Genomic DNA, 22,499 nt, shown 5'->3' on the forward strand with positions numbered 1-22,499 from the left:
CCAGCCCCTCCTTACCACTTTCACATGCAATAATTGCTATAGCTGCAGCAGGAAGAAAGACAAGGAAAATCATGGGGACATGGGAAGAGACATGAATACTTTATCCTGGAGCCTCTTGTCAGGCAAGAATAAACTACAACATAATTAACAATATTTGCTGTGAAGAGTGCTAAACTAGAGACAAGATTCCTTCTATATAGAAAGCGTTCATATAGGAAAAATCAAAGCACATACGGGGTAACAGCCCATTGTGTATACACTCATTTCACACACTGGTAGCAAACAACAGAAGTAGAAACCAATGTAATTTCTGAGACCAGAAGTAGAGAAAAAGTAGACCTCATTCATTGCAAAAACTCATATTCTTTTCCCAACAATATCACAAATATAAAAACGGATCTCGACGGTCGTTGGTGGCGCCCACCTTTAATCCCAGCACTCGGGAGGCAGAGGCAGGCAGATTTCTGTGAGTTCAAGGCCAGCCTTGGTCTCCAGAGCGAGTGCCAGGATAGGCTCCAAAGCTACACAGAGAAACCCTGTCTCGGGGGAGAAAAAAAAAACCAAACAAACAAACAAACAAAACAAACTGATCTCCCACAACCTTTCTTATTTCTTTCATTTTTGGGGGGGGGTAGTGGGAAAGGGATCAAATCCAGGAATTTTTCCAGGCTAGACAAATGCTCTACTACAAAGCTATATCCCCTAGCCTCAATATGACTTACAATAAATGAAAATGCCTTTGTTTACATAAATCATGATGAGAAAAAGCATGTACCAGACAATGGATATCTATAATGCTCTAATTATGCTAAGTGTTTGCAATTTAGTGGCAAAAATCCCAGATAAGCAGATAGCCTTTGAGAGCTGATAGATTGACTCTTCCATACTGTGGTAACATTATGGTTTGGATACTAAGTATTTTCCCAATACACAAAAAGCTTGACCTCCAGCTAGTTGGCACTAATGAGAGAGGATCACATCACAGGGCACTTAACCTCACCAGTGACTTAATACACTGATAAGTCATAGCTGAAAGGCTCTTAGGAAGTCAGTCTGTAAGGCATAGCCTTGCAGGGTATGTGCTGTTTCCAGATTCTTCCTGTCTGTCTTTGTCTCTGCCATGAATGGCAGCTTTTCTTTGCCATAACTTTCCTTAACACTTTTTTTCCCCTAAGTTCTCTGGGATGTTTTGCTGAAGCTAACACAAGCAATGTACAGTCTGTATGAGGGAAAAAGAATATTCTCCACTAATCTGAGAGCCATAGACACTAAAGAAAATGCCTTTTCAAATGGTGGTAAGCCAATTCAGGTAAAAAAAAAAAAATGTCTCAGATATAGGACAAGTCATCTCTCCACACATACCATTTTGATCATCTCTCTGTTATTCTGAAAAGGGGTCTCCATATGTAGCCCAGCCCAGACTGAGTTTGAATTTACTAAATATTGCAGGTTAGCCTTAGACCCCCCTCCTCATTCAGTCTCTCAAATACAAGTGATGGGATTATTGGTGTATGCCACTATGCAAGTACATGTTTTAATTTTGTTTTAATAGCTTTTATAAATATTTTGAGACTGAAAGAGAAAAAATGTCTAACTTCTCAGAAGCTTGACTTTCAGGTTCTCCCCCATCATCATGTACAATGGGAGGATCTTCTTAATGGCTGTAGTTTATAACTCCTAATCCTAAGGTACCTTTCTTTGTACATCATACTTGTAAACTGTCAACTGGAGAACAGATACTTAAGGAAGACCATGTGACTTTGCCATCTTTACCAGCATCACATAATGCTAAAGACAAGGCCTGATAAACAGCCCTAGGGAAGTCCATCGGTGATCCCTTAATGAGACCCTTTATTGGAAATCAGGAGATCCAAAAGAGGGCACTTGTAATGCCTTATGGAAGAAGGATTTCATCAGATTTTCACAGATACTGAATTTAATCCCGACAAGGCAAAACAGTGAGGCAAAATTTAGAGGACACACATAAAAGTGATACAAAAGAACTTAAAAAGAGCAGGGCTGGAGAGATGGCTCAGCGGTTAAGAGCACTGACTGTTCTTCCAGAGGTCCTGAGTTCAATTCCCAGCACCCACATGATGGCTCACAACCACCTTGAAGGAGATCTAGTGCCCTCTGCTGGTATGCAGGCAGAAGACTGTATAGACTGTATACATGATAAATAAATAAAATCTTAAAAAAAAAAGATGTGCTTTGTTCCACTACAAATCATATCAAAAAAAAAAAAAAAAAAAGAAGAAGAAGAAGAAGAAGAAGAAGAACTTAAAGAGCAAAAGGGCTGAGAGACAGGTTGGCAAAGAATGGCAGATGCACGGTACTGAAGGACTAGAACCTTGAAGACTTGAGCTCTAACATGAGCAGCTGCTGACACCAGAACCAACTGTGACCAGTATAGCTTTCAGTGATATAACCAAACCCTGCTACAATTCACCGATTCATTTGAAGATAGCTTTAGCTTCCTGAGACATCTCAGGAATGGAAATACCATTTCATAATCATCGTCCTTCAGGGCTCTGTTGAAATGTGACTTTTTCTGTTTAGTTCACTCAGTGACCTACAGCAGCAGCCCTAACTAATTTGGTACCTAGCTCTTTTGAGTTTAAAGATTCAGGCAAATTCAATTTAAAATTTTACTAGTAATTCAACATATTTCACCAAAACATTTCTTTGGATGGGAAAACCACTTTAGAGTTATAGAATGATTTACATAAAGGCCCAAATGTGATGTGACAAAACTTTCATCAACTATACTAAGGAAAATGCTATGTTCAGGGTTATCACAGAGTTTGGAGTTCATCATGAATGTCCAGGTCCTATGTGCAAAGCAATAAATTAACTCTCTGAGTTGTCCCCAAAAGTTCCAGATGCTCATTTTAAAGGGAGATTTTGTGAGCCTTACATTTAGTGAAGAATTGTTAGTTATACATTTGTCAAAGAATCTTTCTCAGATGTTGAGGATACTACTGACAACTATTTGTTTTGCTCTTCCTAGAAGAACAAAGTAAGTTGAGAGCAGTGGTACAGCACTAATCCCCAGCACTGAGCATCCACTAGTGTGGCTGAGGGATTTTAAAGTTTATTTAAGTAATTACTTTGAACAAACATATGTGGCTGGTGGTGACTATTTTGAACAGCACAGGTTTGGAGGACCTCCAACACCCAGAGAAGCCTCAGAAATCTCTATGCCTGTTACTGATGAATTGATTGAAGGCTTAGACAATAATAAATAGTAATTATTATTATTATTATTATTATTATTATTATTATTATTACTAAGGGCTATACGCTATTCAAATGTCTAACATATCGAGGACAAGAAAAACATTAATCAGTCATGTTTAGACAAAACAGAACTTTGTGGTGTTGAGAGAATGGGTTTAAAAAGCTTTTAAGTCCCTAATTTTAGCACACGATGATCTTCTGTGCTCCTCAACTTCTCCTACTGAAGTCACATGCAACTAGAATTAGGCTTGTCAACCTGAGAAGACAACTGATTCTCCTATCACTGACCTGAAATGCTCCCAGAAATTACTTTGCTCCTATTTATTCATTACACTGCCATTCCCTGCAAGGCCCTTAAAGCTTATGAGACACAACTTAACTTTGTTAGTCAGGCTGTTTCACAAGAAGCTTAACTCCTCATTTCCATGTGTTAACAATTCCCAAGTTCACTGTTGTGCCTCGAAACTTAATTCATGGGATTTCTGAAGGAGAAAATGAAGGGAGAAAACTAATTCAACTTTAAAGGATGCCTTTAGTAGATGCCTTGGATTATAGTCAAAGTTGTTTCTCCTACATATTTGGTACTGAATACTTTTCATTTACCAGAGTAAAGAACAGAAAATATGCCGCAAGGAACATATCCGTAGATAAATACCTCGCTGATGACATATGATGAGATTCGTACTAATCTCATAAAGTTTTACCTTCAGTATTTCCTATTTTAAAACAATCTTAGAATACTCCGGAAGGAAAGAAAATCACTGAGAAATCAGAGTTTGAACCACAGAGCCCAAAACATGAATGCGACCAAATGTGATAGTGAGTATTCACTTGCAATGTCCAAGCAAAATTACCCAGTTGGTATAGCAACACAATGAAATTCTACACAGCAATTGGAACAGTGAAGTGGCCCCACACACTTGAGCAAGGCTATCTGAGACGTAGGATGAAGTCACATGTCCTTAATATGATCTCACAGCTGCGTAACAACAAATATAAACCCAAGCACAGAACATGCCCGCAAGTGTTCATGGAGAAGCTGGTGGCATTACTGGTTACCCCTGATAAATTCAGCACAGGTGTTTTTCTTTTGACTTTATATTTTTCCATGCTATCTAAAATTTTTCATAAGAAGAGCTTGTATTACTCACATAGGTTGGTAGTCCCTTCAGAGCCCATAGAGATCTCCAAAGTGGTTCCTTCAAAAGGAACAAGTGGCTCTTCTTTGTTGTTGCAGTGTCCATAATTTAAATAAAAAGTCAATGTGATTCTTTTTGTACTTGAAGCCATTATAGCATTCAAACACTGCCTTTGTTCATGAATTTCCATGGCGGGCAGGAGAGAGAAAAAAATCACACAACACTGCCATGAAACGGGAGGGAGGGAGGGAGGGAGGGAGGGAGAGAGGATACACTTCAAATAGGACTTGGGTAGACAAGACAATCCACAAGTGCCAACCAGCTCCAGGGCTGGAGAGACCTCAGGAGGGCCATCACATTTCAATTACCATCACTAACATTACTTATTATGGGCCTGCTCCAGTCCCTCAGGAAGGCAGCTTGTGATGATAATACCCAGCCTCTGCTTGTAAAACAATTCATTAGGCAAAGCAGAACAGCTGGGGCAGCCACGTGCCAGCTCTCAAAGCACCGCCCCACTGGGACCTCTGGCCCAGATTTCCCTTTCCATGAGGGACAGCTACCACCCCTCTGACAGCTGTAGAGTTCTCCAGGGATACTTCAGGTTTAATCAGCACTTCCTGCACTGCAGAGGGCCATTAGGTTTCTAACATAAACTAATGGCACTCCTGCTTTCAGCAGGTTAGACTGGACATCAGATAAGAGGCTTTAAGGCATTTTTATCTTGTTCTAAAGCTTAAGAGTTAATGAGGCAGCAAAAGATATTGTCATAGAATCCCGGTGTAGCTATATTATCCAATAAACAGACTCTCTCCAAGACAGGTTTAATATGGATCGAGGAGGTGAAGACGGCTGGTTTAATATTGATCCTGTTGGGAGGATGAGAATCCAGTCACAGTAAGCAGTACAAAGTCATGCTCGGTGTGCAGCAGGCAGAGGGCTACAAAGAAGGGAAGGAGTTGCCTTTACAAACCAGGAAGAAGATGCTTTCCCCCACCATAAGCAACATAAACTCATTTGGCATTTTAAAATAAGTTTTTTAGTTTTTTTTTAAGTGTTTTTCAGTGAAGCTATCTACTTTCATGTGTTTGTTCTTGCTAGCTTTATTGCCAATTAAAGTCTATTATAAAACTGCTTTATATTATAAAATATTATTATAGTAAATATTACATATATTTATGTTTTAAAACAATGACAGCTTTTTAAAGTGCCTCACTACAAATCACATTTTATTTTGCTAAATGGCAAAGACTGCCTCTAACTTCTAAATTTCACAGAGCTTCCATAATCAATCAATCATTCAATAATACTAAAAGCCCTTTGTAGGCAAGGCTATGTATGTCAAACACAGTAAAAATAAAGTCTAACCCCTGGTTCATTAATCCCTGCTAATTGTGTAAACAAAACACCACCAATCCCCTCTCTGATATCTTAGAATCTGCTTTGGTAAATATATAGAAATCAGAAAACCAAATACTTCTTTTACATGATAGAAATATCTATCATGGCTTTTTCCCCCAGCAATTTAAAGAGTTGAATATTTCTGGAATAGTGGCTTATTCCCTAAAAATTAAAAAGAGTTAAAATGTTTTGTTTTATTTTGTTTTTTTAATATTTATTTTCATTGAAAAAAATAGCAAAATCAAACAACAACAAGAAGCCTGAAAAATTCCTTGAAAAGGCATACTGTGAAAAGGTATAAGCTCAGGGTAGAATGTTTGCCTAAGGTACAAGTAGAGGAGGGGTACTGGACACATACTCACTCATTTACAGACTCCCAAAGTACCAAATAAGGCAAATAAGAGAAATAAAATTTAGAAATTAGGGGGCTGTAGAGATGGCTCCAGAGGTCTTGAGTTCAATTCCCAGCAACCACTTGGTGGCTCACAACCATCTACAATGAGATCTGGTACCCTTTTCTGGTGTGCAGGCACACATGCAGGCAGAATACTGTATACATAATAAATAAATAAACCTTTTAAAATTTTAAATTATTCTGGCTGTGTTTCCCAGCATCATCTCTCCTCCTTGTCCATTTTTGTTCATTTTGTCTCCAGATTTTTGTCTATCCTAACTATCACCCAGATTATATTATTCTATAGTCAGATCACCCGAGTCAGTCTATGGATGTCTAAGAAGGTTATACGAAAGAGCCAGCTATATGAGATTCCTGTTTTGTCTCTTCCTTTCCCTAACTGGGCCTAAAACTCAGATGTGATGGCTGAAATCCCAGCCATTGGATATCCTTTAGGATAAAGCCACACACTAAGAAAGTAAAGTGGAAAAGATAGAAACCTTAGTTTTTTAATGACTGTATGAAGCTCAATGACCTGCCTTGGCTTATCTTCTTCCAGCCTTCCTTGTTTGTTCTTTTGTTTTGTTTTGTTTTTTGTTGTTGTTTTAAAATCTGCCCATGTAAGACACAAGAATTTTAGGTTGTCCACTATTTGAGATTGTACAATACTCCAACAAAGAAAACTGAAGTTTTGTACCTCTTCTCCTAGCTCTATCCTAAATTGTATCTTGCTAGTAACAATGGCTTATAACCCTGATATTATTTGTCTCTTTGGTGTCATTTTTTTCCCAAAACACTCAACTACTTTTCCTCCCAGATCCCAATGCTCCTTTCTCAGCAGCTCCCTTTCCATCTCTGAGGCCCATCATCACACCCTTCAATGTTTTCTGGGGGCTGCTATAAGGTTTTAGGAAACAGTTTTCCATGTGGTCATTTACAATTTCACAATCTGGCTCCTCCTCAATTTTCTTAAGACACTTTTTTTTTTTTAAGATTTTATTTATTTATTATGTATACAACATTCTGCTTCCATGTATATCTGCACACCAGAAGAGGGCACCAGATTTCATTACAGATGGTTGTGAGCCACCCTGTGGTTGCTGGGAATTGAACTCAGGACCTCTGGAAGAGCAGTCAGTGCTCTTAACCTCTGAGCCATCTCTCCAGCCCCTCAAGACACTTTTTAGTCCTCCCCAGTCTAAAGTATACTCAACCCACCTACATGTAAATACTATCAAGTACTACTTCAAGTTTCATCTCTCTCCAGTTTTCCTGGATTCTTGATGTCACCACTTCCTCCTTTGGAAACTGCAAAACCATTCTCAGAGAGCATGGGTGTGAGATGACCAGGGAGAACAGAGCTAGAAGGCCAAGTTAAAGATTTTGACTTTATCTTAAGAACAACACAGAGCCACTATGCAAAGGGAATGGGGTCACCCGTTGATTGTGTTACAGAAATAATCTAGCTGTAGAATGCTGTAGATAGTGGAGAAAAGATCAATTCTACAGCTAATTTGGCTGGAAGAAGGGAAGAATATCCAAAATAAAGAGTCTATGATAAAGCTTGCTGTCAAGTTGAAACTCAATATTCTGGAGGAAAATGATGGTTACTTGGGTGAATATGTTTGTTGTAAGAAAAAGTAACAAATAGTTAAGAAAGCTGGTGTTCAGATTTTAGTACTAATGTTTTATCAAGATGCAATGGCATTATACAATGGATATTAGATTTAACAGGAAAAAAAAATGTTACCAATCTCAGACACCACCACACCTAAATGAAGAGCTACAAGAAATTAATGACTACTGAGGGAGGGAAAATCATTCTCCCTCAGAGATGAGCAACCTAAATGGTTATTCAATAACAAGTGATCAGCCCTAAAAACACGCAACAAGCAACAATGAACATATCAGCAAGTTGTTTTTATATGTACAACAATAAAGAAACAGCAATAACAAAGAAATACATACAACAATAATAAAGAAAGAGGCCATGAATTTGAGAGGTAGGGGAATGATGTAATTATATTTTAATCAAATTTTAAAATTAGAAAAAAATCCAAGATTTTTAGGGACAATGAAAAAAGGAAATGTGGAAAGGTAATTTTTCTGAAGTATGATAATGGTTGTGCAAAACCATTTTTTTATTTTTTGGAGAACCATGCCTTATTTTTAGAACTATTTAAGGGTAAAATGCCATAGTGCTTAAAATATATATCCAAATGGTTGGGGAAGGGGAGAATACACCTACATACACACAGAGGTGGTTCACTGGGTGTTTTATGTTTTCTTAAAACATAACTGAAGGAAAATAAATCTTAGTGGCATTTCTTCAGGGTTTCTCTCTTGATTTATTTGTGATATTGACATTAACTCATTTATTTGATAATTGAAATGGTTTTTTAAATTTCTTAAATCCAAGAATTCTAGGATCTTAAAAAGAAAAACAGCAGCCAGATGATAGTGGCTCATGCCTTTAAACCCACCATTTGGGAGGCAGAGGCAGAGGCAGAGGCAGAGGCAGAGGCAGAGGCAGAGGCAGAGGCAGAGGCAGAGGCAGAGGCAGAGGCAGAGGCAGAGGCAGAGGCAGAGGCAGAGGCAGAGGCAGAGGCAGAGGTTGATCTCTGAATTGAAGACCAGCCTTGTCTATAGAGCAATTTCTAGGACAGTCAGGGCTACACAGAGAAACCTTGTCTTGGAAAAACCAACCAACGAACCAAACAAACAAACAAACAAAAAACCAAACAAACACATGGAGATTCACTCAAGAACTATTCCACTACAAGAGGTCTGCAGATCAATACTGCATCTGTAGCTTTAGCGTCAAGCCGGACTACTCCTAGATGCTATTCTCTGCCTGACTGAGGAGGCTGCCTATCCATTCCCAAGCTGGAGACGCATGACTTAACACTTCTCAACATCTCTATTTTTTAAATTTAATACAAAGCTATGGAAAGATCCCACTCAAAGAACAGTAGCACTCACACTAGCACTGAAATACCTTTTTTTTTTTTAAAAAAAAGACTTATTTATTTATTATGTATACAACATTCTGCCTCCATATATGCTTGCACACCAGAAGAGGGCACCATATCTCATTACAGATGGTTATGAGCCACCATGTGGTTGCTAGGAATTGAACTCAGGACCTCTGGAAGAACAGTCAGTGCTCTTACCCTCTGAGCCATCTCTCCAGCCCTGAAATACCTTTTTAAAGTGTGTTGTTCTTTTAAATGCCGTTTTTCTCCAGCTCATGAGTCCATGTCTAATTAAGCCCTTGTTTTACTGAATTTGACAGCTGATAGCAGCAAAAAGAAGACAATTTTCTCTGCTTCCTTGTACTTTTCCACCAAACTATTTTCTTGTAAGAAATTTTCTTAGTAATAACAAGCTTCTTAACCTAAGCAACTGCAAAGCCTATTTCCATGAGACATATCTAGAAATTGCATCTTCTTTTGACTTGAGTAGACATATAGGTGACATAAAGTTGGTTCTAACTTTCTGTACTTACACTCAGACTGCATAAGAAAAAAAAGAAAGTCTGTATCAAAATGGATGTCAACCACAAACGTTCACTAAGGAAAACAATTTAAGTTTATAAAACAAAATGGGATGGGGGTAACAAGTTAAATAATGAGATGCTATCTAGTTATTTTTGGATTACTGTGTCATATCAGATGTGGTAGCCCTACAGTACAATTTTATATCAGGAGAAATAATGCTGATGTGATAGGAAAGAAAGAGGTTAAAACTAAAAGGAAGCTAGGGGTGGTGGCGCACACCTTTAATCCCAGGAGGCGGAGGCAGGCGGATCTCTGAGTTAGAGGCCAGACTGATCTACAGAGTGAGTTCTAGGACAGCCAACGTTACCCAGAAACCCTGTCTTGGAAAAACAAAAAACAAAACAAAACAAAACAAAAACACAACTAAAAGGAGGCCCTTCTGTTATGCAGGAGGTCAATCAGACTGAGACAGAGGCCACACCCAACATAACCGGTAACCTATTAATAATTAAGAAGAAACTACACTAAGGCCAAAGAAGAAGTACAAATTCAAACTTACCAGATAATTTTTTGGAAACAAGAGTCTTACTATATAGCTCAGGCTGACCTGGAATCTGCTTCAAAGCTCAGGCTGGCCTTGAACTCATGCTCCTCCTGGGTACTGGGATTATCGATGTGAGCTACCACACCCAGCCCCTAGATAATTTCAAATCCCATTTAGGCCCCCCCTTTTTTTAAGTATATTTTTTATAATGGCTTCTGGGAGGAATTCAAACAATTCTGTATCGCCATTAATCTTCCCACTCACAGGCTGATTGATGGTGGCAGACACCTTTCATCCCAGCACTCAGAGGCAGAGCCAGTGCATCTCTGTGAGTTTGAGGTCAGTGTGGCCGACAGAGTGAGTCCCAGGACAACCAAGGTTACACAGAAACCCTGTCTCAAAAAACCAAATTAAAAAAAAAAAAAGTCTTCTCACTCCCATCTACAGGTAAATGACTGTGATTGGCTGTGGACAAAAAAAGGATTCAAGCAGAATAAAGAACTTCAAAAGTATGGAGAAATCAGCCAAATGGCTCCCATTCCATGTGGACTTGTGGCTGACTAGAAGGTGAGACTTAGCACACATCTGTTTGTAGTTGTACTCACAGATGGCTCAGTGTGTGCAAGGGAGTTCTGATTTGAGGATTTGCTTAAATATCAAGTCACTGGAAGGAAAAACACTTGCTCTGTGTTTCTACCTATTTAAAAGGAAGTTCTCTGAATTTTCAGTTTCTTCCCAAACTGTGATTTAAAAAAAAAAAATACTAAAGAGATTCTAAAAATCACCCCTGACACCCCTTTTCTGAGACAGTGTCTCATCATGCAGTCTTAGCTTGTCTGGAATTCACTATTTACATCAGGCTAGCTCATTAAGATTTGCCCACCTCTGCTTCCCAAGAGCATCCTGGAATCGAAGGTGTGTATCACCAGACCTTGCCAAGCTCTAAAAAAGCCTACTTAAAGGCAGGTCTATTGAGACATTTTCTCTAAAACTGCCTTTCTGATGGTGAATGGCTGCCAGCAAAGCATTTTAGGCAATTGGAAAGTAGTTGAGAAGACACAGCGGAGACAGTCTTCATCTTACCTTCAACTAGAATGTTCTGAAAGAGAAACTGCTTCTTAGAATGTAAGAAAAGGAAAATGGGGGCAGGGAAGTTTACTTAGCAGTGATAGGAAAGATAAGGCATCTTAAAGGTGGTGTAGAAACCAAGTTAGAAAGGATTCTTCATGTTTAATATGAAATTAATACCACTCTAAGTTGTGTCTTCATTTAGGTACTGAACATTACTTGTCCGCATTCCATTTTCAGCACAGCCTTATCCTAGCAAGTCATTTGACCACAAACAAGCAAGTAAGCAAACAAGAGGCCAAGGTCCAGCATCAATTCCCATCCAAGCATCCCCACCTAATCTAGCAAGCTAATGCAAATCAAAGCAAACACTTCAGTGCTGCTGGTAGTGAAGCCTGTACCTTTCCCAAGAGAGGCCTGTAAAACAGGACAGTCACTGACAGCAGTACAATTACTGACACAGATACAGACTTTATGGACATGTTTATCTCCGCTGTAAATCCACACTCTCTCTCCACTCCGATTCACGAGTCATAAAGAAATTGCAGATAATGAAAAAGTTGGGGAAATTTACAGCATGTCGGAAACCTCAGACAGCCAGAAGAAATTAAAGAGCTGACTAGGGATAAATCACACAGGTACAATTAAAACTTCCCATATACCTCTTCATTTCCAAAGTGAGGCACAATCCAATGGAGCTGATGAAAAGTTGAGGTCATGACTCCTCAGGCTGCAATCATTTCTTAACTAACTGCATGTTAAAAATTAGCTAATTCATGGGTCATGTGTAAATGCTGATTTCTTGCTGCTCCCTTGATTTCCTCTTCTCTCCACTAGAAGCACCCACAGAGCAATTCTGTCTGTAAACAGGCCAAATTGCAACAAGCAATAAATGGAAAGGTGCTGTCCCCTCTCCTACTGCCATCTCTGTAGGTGTAGGACATCTTTTACCACCATGACCATGGACTGAGCATTAAAATGAGAAAGTGGAGCTACAATGAGTGAATAAAATTGGAGGTTTCTTGTTCCCCAATAAATAACCATTCTGAGGTTTTCATTTTATCTCTTTTCAACATTCCAAAGGAGACCTTAACCTTAATTTGATACTAGAATGATAATCACTTCTGGTGACACTTGTTTCTCAACAGTGGACAAGCCAATGGTTCACAATTACACAAGCATCACTGCACGTGCTGATTGATATGCAATAAAGTACATCAGAAAACTTCCAGAGAAGTAATGCCTCGTCCTTAAACAATAAGGCTTAAAGAGACCCCACCACTGACCACAGAGACTTGATATTGGGTCCCTTTATTCTCTTTTATAAAATCCCAAATGAAGGGAAAAGGAGAATTCTATCACATGCACTCTCTTGTCACCTCCCCCAACTTATTTAGATGTAATTGTGACCTTTAAAAACATGAGGCTCTCTCTTAAATGCAGAAACAAGAACATGGATTTTACCAACTAACTTCTATATAACCAAACAAAGACAAGTCTGTCAATGAGGCCGGATGCAAGTCAATACTAAGCACTCTGCATCTATATAGGACAAAGCTCCAGCCAAATTAGCTCTGATATGATTCGAAATTATGAGATTTGGAGGATGAAGTTGACGTGGCTTCGATTTTGTTCCAATATGATCCCTTGATGATTTCAAGTTCATTTTACACTTCAGAGAACCCAAATGTCATTTTCATCTTATATATTAAGATTTTATTCTCCAGAGCAAAAACAGTTCTAAGAAACTGTTACTAGTTTCAACCCACACAATCATTACCAGAAAAACTTAGGTCTTATCTAGTAGATGGATCTGAAGTCTATTTATTCAGTAAGTAAAGGCATGTTCTCTGAACTGTTCTTGCTTTTAATGAAAAGTACCTTAAACTTCTAAGTGTCATAAGCATCAAATCAGAATCTGGTACCAACAGCAACTGCTAAATAGAAGCAGTTTTATTTACAAGCTCCAAGAAGCGAATCATATTTTATCAAATGAGTATTAGAGTGAAGCCAAGAAACATAAGCTCTGTTCCTTTGCTGACAGCAGGACTACCCTCAATCAGGTCAGAAGACCTGGAGTCTAAGCCTATATTTTCAAATAACCACATGACTCTGGGCAAATCAGTTAAACTTTTTTATTTGTTTATTTAGAAATAGGCTCTCACATATCCCAGGCTGACTTCAAATTCACTGTGTAACCAAAGAAGACCTTGAATTTCTGATCCTCCTGCCTCTACTTCCAAGTGCTGGGACTACAAGCACGTCCCACCACCATTGGTTTATGTGGTGCATGGGATCAAACCCAGGACTTTGTACACGCTAGGCAAGCACTCTTACCAGAGCTACACACAAAGCCTCTATGTCTACAAATTTTAGATGTACATTTAATTTGACCTAAGAAAGGATGATTATTGCAGCAAGACTTACATTAAGTGAGATGCTAAAAAAATTACCTAAATGACAACTGAAATAATCACTCCAATAAACTGAAAACGGTTATACACTGCTATTCTGGAGTCTGTGCACAGCACATTACATCAAAACAACATGTTAGAGAATAGGTTAGTATAGAAGCAGACATAAAAATTATATATCTGCATAACAACATGTATGAGCATGTATGCACACATATATGTCTTTCAATATGATATCACTTAGAAGATATCTTTAGCGGGCTTGGCAAGATATCTACCAAAATGGTTTAATTTTAAGCAATCTCTCTCTCTCTCTCTCTCTCTCTCTCTCTCTCTCTCTCTCACACACACACACACACACACACACATATATATATATATATATATATATATATATATAGAGAGAGAGAGAGAGACAGACAGACAGACAGACACACTCCTCTCCTCTCTACAATATCCTTTGAATCCTGCCATCTTTCCAGTCTGGTTGGTTTAAGTAGGCACTAACACTTATCCAATGGTGTCAGGTACTATTCCCCCCAAGCCCTTCTACAGGAGGACATGAAAGTATACAGCATATGGCAATTGATAATTCAGGTGTTGACCCATCAGACTCTGATGGAAATAATCCTGTCTAGCAAGGCTTACAGGACCACAGACTCTGAAAACTGGTTGCCTGTATCTGTAATTTCTCTCAAGTGCCACTTCATTTCTTCCCTAAAAAACATTTTGGGTGTATTCCCAATGCTTGTGTGTTTAATCTCATGAAAATATTCCATCTACTGGGCACACAAATATCTGTGGATGGTCAGAAAGATGACTTCTCATTAATTGGTATAATTCTGATATATAGAAAAGAGACTAGGATATGCTTCATAACTAGATCTATTGTTACATGAGGCTGTAAGACACTTAACGCCTGCTTTGTTCTTTTTACTCAGACTAATGCAAGAATATAACAATTTTTCCTCTGCCTAAGACAAACTGCACACAATTAGCTCATTTTTACATCAGAGCAAGTTCAAACTAGACTGAAGGTTTTTGTAAATGTATCTTAAGTTAAAAACTTTATAGTTATGCACAAGGTCAGAATCACAGGTGTCTGACCAAGGTTATTAACACAAAGAAGCCAAAAAAAAATTCATGCCAATTCTTCACTTGCCAAGCCTGGCTGATAAGACCTATGTCTCAAGGCTTGTCTCACTGGGCCAGTAGCTGGCCAGTCTTACTCAAAAAACCTTGAAACTCTGCCCTTACCGCTTACCCAAAGGAATGTGTTTTTGACCAGTGAGATGTAACTCTTGTATTTTTTTTTATTATTTCCTTCAAGTCTCCGTTAAAAAAAAAAAAAAAAAAAGTGTTTAAGCTAGGTGAACAGAGAAGTAGGGAATTAGGGAATTGGAACAAAGAATTAAAACAGAGTTGAAACCAAAATTTAGAATTACAGAATTTGAACTAAAGAATTAGAGATAGAAAATTATAGACAATTAAGACAAGAGAATTAGAATTAAAGAATAAAGAGCATGACTCAAACAGCACATGTGTGAGACCATTCCGTTACCTTTTAGACTAGAAGTCATCTAAGTCCCTTTCCCTTCCTTGAGGCAACTGACCTGAACCTTGGTAGGAAGTCCCTAGAGCTGGGCTCTGCTGGCTCCCGAAGCCCTTCCACAAGGCTTTCTTCACCTCGTGTGGCTTCCTCACATGAATGTGCAGATCGGACCTCCATGGGCTCTCATCTGCCTGGCATTCTGTCCCTGGACCTCTAGCTCCTCAGCTGCTCTAAAGTCAGCTGACAGGGAGACAGCTGACTCTGCCTGAAGTCCTTCTGACACTACTGACTGGAAACTCAGAGCAGTAAGCTGCAGCAATCAAAGGGATGCTGTTGTTTGTTGCCTAATGTCCAATGTTATCAACACATTTTCCCTATATTTTGTTATTAAAAATGTATCTCTGGCAAGAAGATGACTCTAGTCCCTGATACGCCATTTGGCTTTTCCTTTGTATGTGCATACCACTAGCTAACATGCTCTAGAGAGAAATCCAGAAGCCGAAGCCATGCTTGACAACTTTCTCCTTATCTCTCATAGCAAATCCATCAAGACTTGTCTATTTCCTACAACTTTCTCAAATTAATCACCTTTCTCCACACCCATTAATAGTACCCTAGTTTAGGTCTTGGCTAGTTTAGGTCTTGCAATGACATTAATTACTCTAGTTTCTCTCCTGCCTTCTGAAATAATAATATTATATTAATTATTATTATTATTAGTGTGTATGTTTGTACATGATGTATGTGTGAGTAGTGTCACAGCACATGTGTGACAGTCAGAGGACAGCTTTGTTGAGTCATTTTCTCTTGCCTTTACAAGGGTTCCAGGGATTGAACTCGGGTCAACAGGCTTGTGTAGCAAGCACCTTTACCCACTGAGCCATATCACCCACTTTTCCACCCTCCTCTTAACCATTTCTACTTAGCCAAATTTGTTCTTACCACACCAAGATTCAATCTGAATGGGCTACATGCCTCCTGGGGGGAGGGGGGTCTCCTCACATGTGGCTTTCTTTAGAACCCATGAGTTGATGACATCTATATTTGTTTCCTGGGTTCTATGTCCACACTATTTTCTCCTAGAAAGTCTGTACATACACATATAACTAGACTACCCCAAACTTGTCAGAGATTGTTCTTTCCTAATATTTACTCAAACTTTAAACACACAAGTCCTTTTTCTTGAGACAGAAATCTCTCACATAGCCCAGGCTGGCCTTGATCTCACAAAGTAGTCAAGGATGACCCTGAACCTGATTCTCCATCCAATTCCCAAGTACTGGGATTATAAATACCTACTCCCACTCCAATACCTAAGAGTTATTTTTCATTCTTCCCAGGACTCTGCAACTCCAATTCATACAACCAGTCACCAAGACTCTGCATTCTACCATCCAGATTTCTAGACCCTATCCCTTATTTTCAAATTCTATTTCCATTATCACCCCCCTCATATTCTGCTATTTACAAATTTACTACTATAAAATATTAAGTGTGGCTTAGATTTTATTGATTATATATATATATAGTTAGAATCTCACTGTATAGCCCAGGCTGCCTATACAGCTATACAGCTGTATAGATCTCTATACAGCTATAGAGATCTGCCTGTCTCTGAGTGCTGGGATTAAAGGCGTATGCCACCATGCTCAGCTATATTGAATTCTCATAATGAAGCTGTTAAGACTGCAAAGATGCTGGGTACGGTGGTGGTGGCACAGCCAGGCAGTGGTGGTGCACTTTAATCTCAGTGCTTGGGAGGCAGAGGCAGGTGGATCTCTGTGAGTTCGAGGCCAACCTGATCTTTAAAGAGAGTTCCAAGACAGTCTTCAAAACCTACAGAGAAACCGTCTTGGAAAAAAAAAAAAAAAAAAAAAAAGACTGCAAAAACTGAAGTATCACTTACTCTATAGTCCTTAATGTTGGTTACACTTCACCTGGCTGACAATTTCCATGTGATTGTTCCTTCCCTTATATCATATTCAAGCTGTCACCTTCCCTCATTAACCTTAGTTTCCTCAAAAGCGCCTTTATTTATTTGTTTGTTTGTTTGTTTGTTTATTTATGTTTGAAAGGTTTTTAAAATGTGCATAAATGTTTGCCATCATACACAGATATATGTATACTACATGCATGCTTGGTACCTGAGGAAGTCAAAAGGGGGTACTGAATCCCCTGGGACTGGAGCTATAGGCAGGTATGGGCTGGAAGGTGGGTGCTAGAAACTGAACCAAGGCTCTGCAAGGGCAGAGAGTACGCTTTACAACTAAGCCATCTCTCCAGCCCCATTTACTTATTTGTTTGTTGTATATGAGTCTGTGTGTTTGACTGTATGTGTGCCACATACATGCACATGCCCTCAAGAGGTCAGATGGTATCAGATGTCCCAAACTTGACATTACAGGCAGTTGTGAGCCACCTGTGTGGGTGCTAAGAACTAAGAACTGAACCTAGGTCCTCTGCAAGAGCAGCAAGTGCTCTTTATTGCTGAGCATCTCCTTAGTCCCAAGAGGTACTTCTTTTTTCTTTTTTTTTTTTTACTTTCTTTTTATTTATCCTGTGTCTTTCACGTCATGAATCTTGATCCAATTCATTTCCTGTTCCTGCGTATCCACCCTTTGCCCCTGTAGCCCACCACCCCCATAAAATACAAAAGAGAGCAAAAAGGGGGGTTCTCGTTATGATAACTGTAGTGAAACAGAGTGAGTCACACAGTAAACCCTCTTATCCGTGTAGCTTTACTTCCAAGTGCTCACTGCAAAGTGTCACTGATCTGGTTCAAGGCTAGCCTGGTCTACATAGGGAGTTCCAGAACAGCCAGGCTACATAGAGAGACAGACCCTGTCTTAAAATAAAATGTTTAAGACGCCAGACATATAAAAAGAACACTGTTTGTGATTCCATCGGAAAGTCCAAAATTAATCAAAATTCTTCTAAGATTGTATGGGCCACAGGAACTGCTTAGCTTTGGCAAAGGGAGAGACAAATACTGGGATGGGCACGAGGAAGGCTTTCTATGTTGTGAAAGTGCTATCTCTTACTTCTGTTCTGAACAATGAGGTTGTTTATATTATAAAAATTGAGATATATACACTACAATGTTTGTTTCTGTTTATAATCATTCTATTCAATTGATTTTTGAGACAGGGTCTCATGTAGCCTAGGCTGGCCTCAAACTCACTATGTAGGCAAGAATAATCTTGAACTCCAGACCCTCCTGCTCCTACTTCCCAACTGCTGAGAATACAGGTGTGTGCCATTGTGTCCAGTTTTATGTGAGCTGGGGATCAAACTTAGGACCCCAGGTATGTTTGCCAAGCAGTCTATCAACTGAGCCTCAGCTCCACACCTCTAAAATTTCTGTGTGGAGGCCAGAGGTCAACTTTAGGTATTATTCCCTAAGAGCTGTCAACCTTGTTTGTGAGACAGGGTCTTTACTAGTCTGGAATCTGTCAAGAAAGGATGGGCTGGCCACCAGTGAGTCCAGGGATCCGCCTGCTTTTACCTCCTCAGCACAGGCTTTTGTAAAATGTGATTTCTGAGAATGGAACTCTGTTCCTGAATTCTTGCCTACAAGAACTTTACTGACTGACATATTTCTCCAGCTCTAAAACTTTATTAAAGAACAAAAAAAAAATGGGGAATACTAGAGAATATTTTTATGTCAGAAATATCGCTTTAGCTCTGTTTTCTCATTCCATATCCTAAAACAGACTTGTCAGGGTCAACTGTCCTCTTGAACGATATCCTACCCAAACACCGGGTCTTAAATTTAACCTCTTACAATAGTCAATCAAGAGATTTCTGTAGTTACATGACGGGACCCTTTAACAAACTATTAACTTAGATTTAATGGTTGGAGACACTTTTCGTTTATATATGTCAAAGTCATTATTTCTCTAGTACCTACAGCCAAGTCCTTTGTATTCATTTATAAATTCCCATGTAATGTCACTTCTTCCCAGATTATATTTTCATCACAAACCAGTAGATAAAACAAAGGGACTGATCTTGAATCTAAAACAAGAAATATGTTAAATTAAAATCTCTAGAGTATCAATAACTAAACTTATAAAAAACAAACAAACAAACAAAACCAGAATGTGCCTATTTATTTCCCCATGTACACAGTCATTCCTAAATTCAAAGCCTAGGAAGGATTCAAATTCCATGAACCCTATTGGAATTATTGCAAAAAATAAAATAAAATCTGATAAATCTTACTGGTTTTATCTCTCAAACATGTGGCTGCAGTTTCACTTCAGACTGCCAGGCATTCTAAGTGGTTCTTTGCTCCCACTGTATAGTTAATACTAAGTGTTTAATTTTCCAACGACAGGCAACATACCCTGAAATCAAGCTTGACAAAACTGGCCATGTTTGCTTAATAAAAGGTGCTTCTTTGAGTTTTTAAAAAATGTGCTTCTTTTTGTGTCTAAAAATGTTTGCATGCATGCATGTGCACCATGTGCATAACTACGGTGCCAAGGAGGCCAGAAGAGGACACCAGACTCTCTGGAGTTCATGTTACAGGCAAGCGAGCTGCCTGTGGGCGCTGGGAACCAAACCCAGGTCCCCACAAGAGCAGCCAGTGCTCTTAGCTGCCCAGACATCTCTCCGGCCCCTTTGGGCTATTGTTGAGCTGCTGTCTTGCTAAGTAATTAGTCTGCTCTGCAACTCATGACCTTCCTCCTTTCATCTCCTGAGTGGTAGAATGACAAGAGTGAGCTACCGTGGCTGGCACAAAAGATGCCAACAAAATCATCTTTTGCCCTTGACTAACAGCTTAGCACTTCTTTCCCAAACCTCTACTTCTGCAAAGACATGCCAAAGTTGGAAAAAAAAGTAAAAAAGTCTCATTTACTTTTTAACCTCACTAGAGACTGTGAAAGCTGGCCAGCTGTTTTTAATTGACAAAATGACTCTTACTTAGAAACAGTCTATCAAAGAGATAAAAAACCTCTCAGGAAAACAAGGAACGCATCTTTTAAATAACTCCAATTATTTCTAAAATAGTATTTAACTTTCCTTCTTTTTTTTTTTTTTGTTTTTGTTTCTCGAGGCAGGGTTTCTCTGTGGCTTTGGAGGCTGTCCTGGAACTAACTCTTGTAGACCAGGCTGGTCTCAAACTCAGAGATCCACCTGCCTCTGTCTCCCGAGTGCCGCCAATGCCCTGCCTTTCCTTTGTTTTTAATAGTATTTTTCCTATATAAAATCACTTGTAATTTAAATATATTTGCATTTCCTTCCTGACACTTAACTATGTTCCTACTCTCAAAACTAAAAAAGAAAAAGAAAGAAAGAAAACTGATTTTATGATCTCCTTTGTAAAAAATATTATTTATTGGGCAAGGTGTGCTATCACACACTTTTAATCTCAGCACTTGGGACAGAAGCAGGAGGATCTCTGTGAGTTCAAGGCCAGCTCATGATCTACACAGGGAGTTCCAGGCACTAAGGGCTACATAAAGCCTTGTCTAAATTTTACACACACACACACACACACACACACACACACACACACACACACACACACACCCCATGTGGTGCAGTGGAGGTCAGAGGACCCCCTGTGGAAGTTGGGTCTCTTCCACCATGTGCATTGCAAGGATCAACCTCAGGTTGTCAGGCAACGAACACAGTTACCCACTGAGCCACCTCACTGATGGATATTCTGCTTTTTTATGTTTGGTATTGTCCTTACACGTGAGTATTTTTCTGTCATTGGATGGTCTCTAATGCTTTAGCATTATTTTTAATGGCTGCATTATCCTTTAAGAGTATATAACAGTTTACCTGGTTATCCCTCTAGTTTCCATGAACATACTTGGTGTTTCTGTGATTACAGTGCTGGGAACTGAACCCAGGGCCTTATATTCTATCACTGAGATAAATCATACACACACTAGTTCCTCTAAATATACATCTTCTAATCTAGCACATATTATACAAAATGATGCTTTGAAAGCAATCTTATCCTAATTGATTTATGGCCTGTCTGCTCTCCTCTATCCTGTCCCTCCTCTCCAAATCACAAAAGAGTAAAATACCAGAAGCATTTTATGGCAAAATCCTCTTTGTGAGTAAACCACTTCAAGGCAATGTTGGGTTTATGAAATAACTTGACTAATGGATAAAAGATATGAATGCTTATAAGCCTTAAAGGTAATTTAAGGATTTGTGTATCCTAATTTGTTAACCAAGAGAAAAATGAAAAATACTGGCATGTTTTATTTCCCATTATCATAATACATTTTAAACAGAATATTTAAAAGCTAAATTGACAATTTCTAATTATGAGAAATAACCCTGATCCCTTCAAAGTGGGGAAGCCTAGATTTTTATACTGCATTATTATCTAAACAGGATGTTATGGTAATGCATGAAACAAAAGAAATAAGGTTAAGTTTTGAATGGTATTTGAAAGCAAATATCAGTAGTTTTTGCAGTGCTTTTGAATCAAGTTTCCTGAATTTATATTTTTAGATTATAATAATGTATCCCTTGTTTTCCCAAGACAGGGTCACAAATAGCCCAGGCTGACCTGAAACTCAACAGACAGCAGAGCCTGCCCTTGAACTCCTGGCCTTCCTGCTTCTACCTTTTGAGTCTCAGAGATGTGCACTATCACGTCCAGATCTAAATTTATATTTTCTTGATTCTGCTGCCTTAACAATAGATATGATCAATATATATGAAAATGAAACCCACTTTCACAGTTGCTGTTTCCCTACCAAATTAACAATGAAAAAGTTCTAATTCTTGGTGTTAGAAAGGAAGGAGAGGTGGAAAGCATCCTTCTGGAAGATGAGATAGCCACATATTCCCTAACTATACACAAAATGGTGGTCTTCTTAAAATGAACTTAACCCGGTGGAGATTTAATCTAAAGATAGCTACACAGCAAAAGCATTTTTTTTTTTTTTTTGGTGCCAGTTACGTCAAATTTAAATTTCCAAAACCTTTACTAGTTAGCAAAGAATTATCTATCATATATATAAAGGGCTTACTATATCCATGTGAAGTATTACTTGTCTTCCACCTGGTGTGACTCAACTATACAAGATCATCGCTTTCATACTGATAGTAAAATCCATTCTGAAAAAATGACTTTTACTTATTTCTAAAAGTAAAAATAAAAGGTGTTTTTCCTACAAAAAGACATAGCAAAGAATCAGATGGCTTTTGTTCTTGTTGTTAAGCAAGTATCTTATCTCCCTTTCTGACTTCCCTATGGGGACTGGGGA

At 38.8% G+C, this 22,499-nt stretch overlaps 1 protein-coding gene across 6 annotated transcripts in view; it reads right to left on the bottom strand.

The window, feature by feature from the left end:
- Lin52 (lin-52 DREAM MuvB core complex component) overlaps positions 1-22,499 on the bottom strand; it is an 82,306-nt gene that overhangs the window by 43,443 nt on the left and 16,364 nt on the right. Inside the window, exon 6 of one of the 6 annotated variants that reach the window (XM_027418505.2) lies at positions 4,483-5,319. The exons of the other annotated variants lie outside the window; for them this stretch is intronic. Within the exon in view, the coding sequence (XP_027274306.1) occupies positions 5,237-5,319 (83 nt within the window). The 3' untranslated portion in view covers positions 4,483-5,236. Of the gene's footprint in view, positions 1-4,482; positions 5,320-22,499 lie in introns of those variants that run through there. 6 annotated transcript variants of the gene reach the window in all.

The sequence above is a fragment of the Cricetulus griseus genome, chromosome 5, assembly GCF_003668045.3.
Source record: "Cricetulus griseus strain 17A/GY chromosome 5, alternate assembly CriGri-PICRH-1.0, whole genome shotgun sequence".
Taxonomy (NCBI): domain Eukaryota; kingdom Metazoa; phylum Chordata; class Mammalia; order Rodentia; family Cricetidae; genus Cricetulus; species Cricetulus griseus.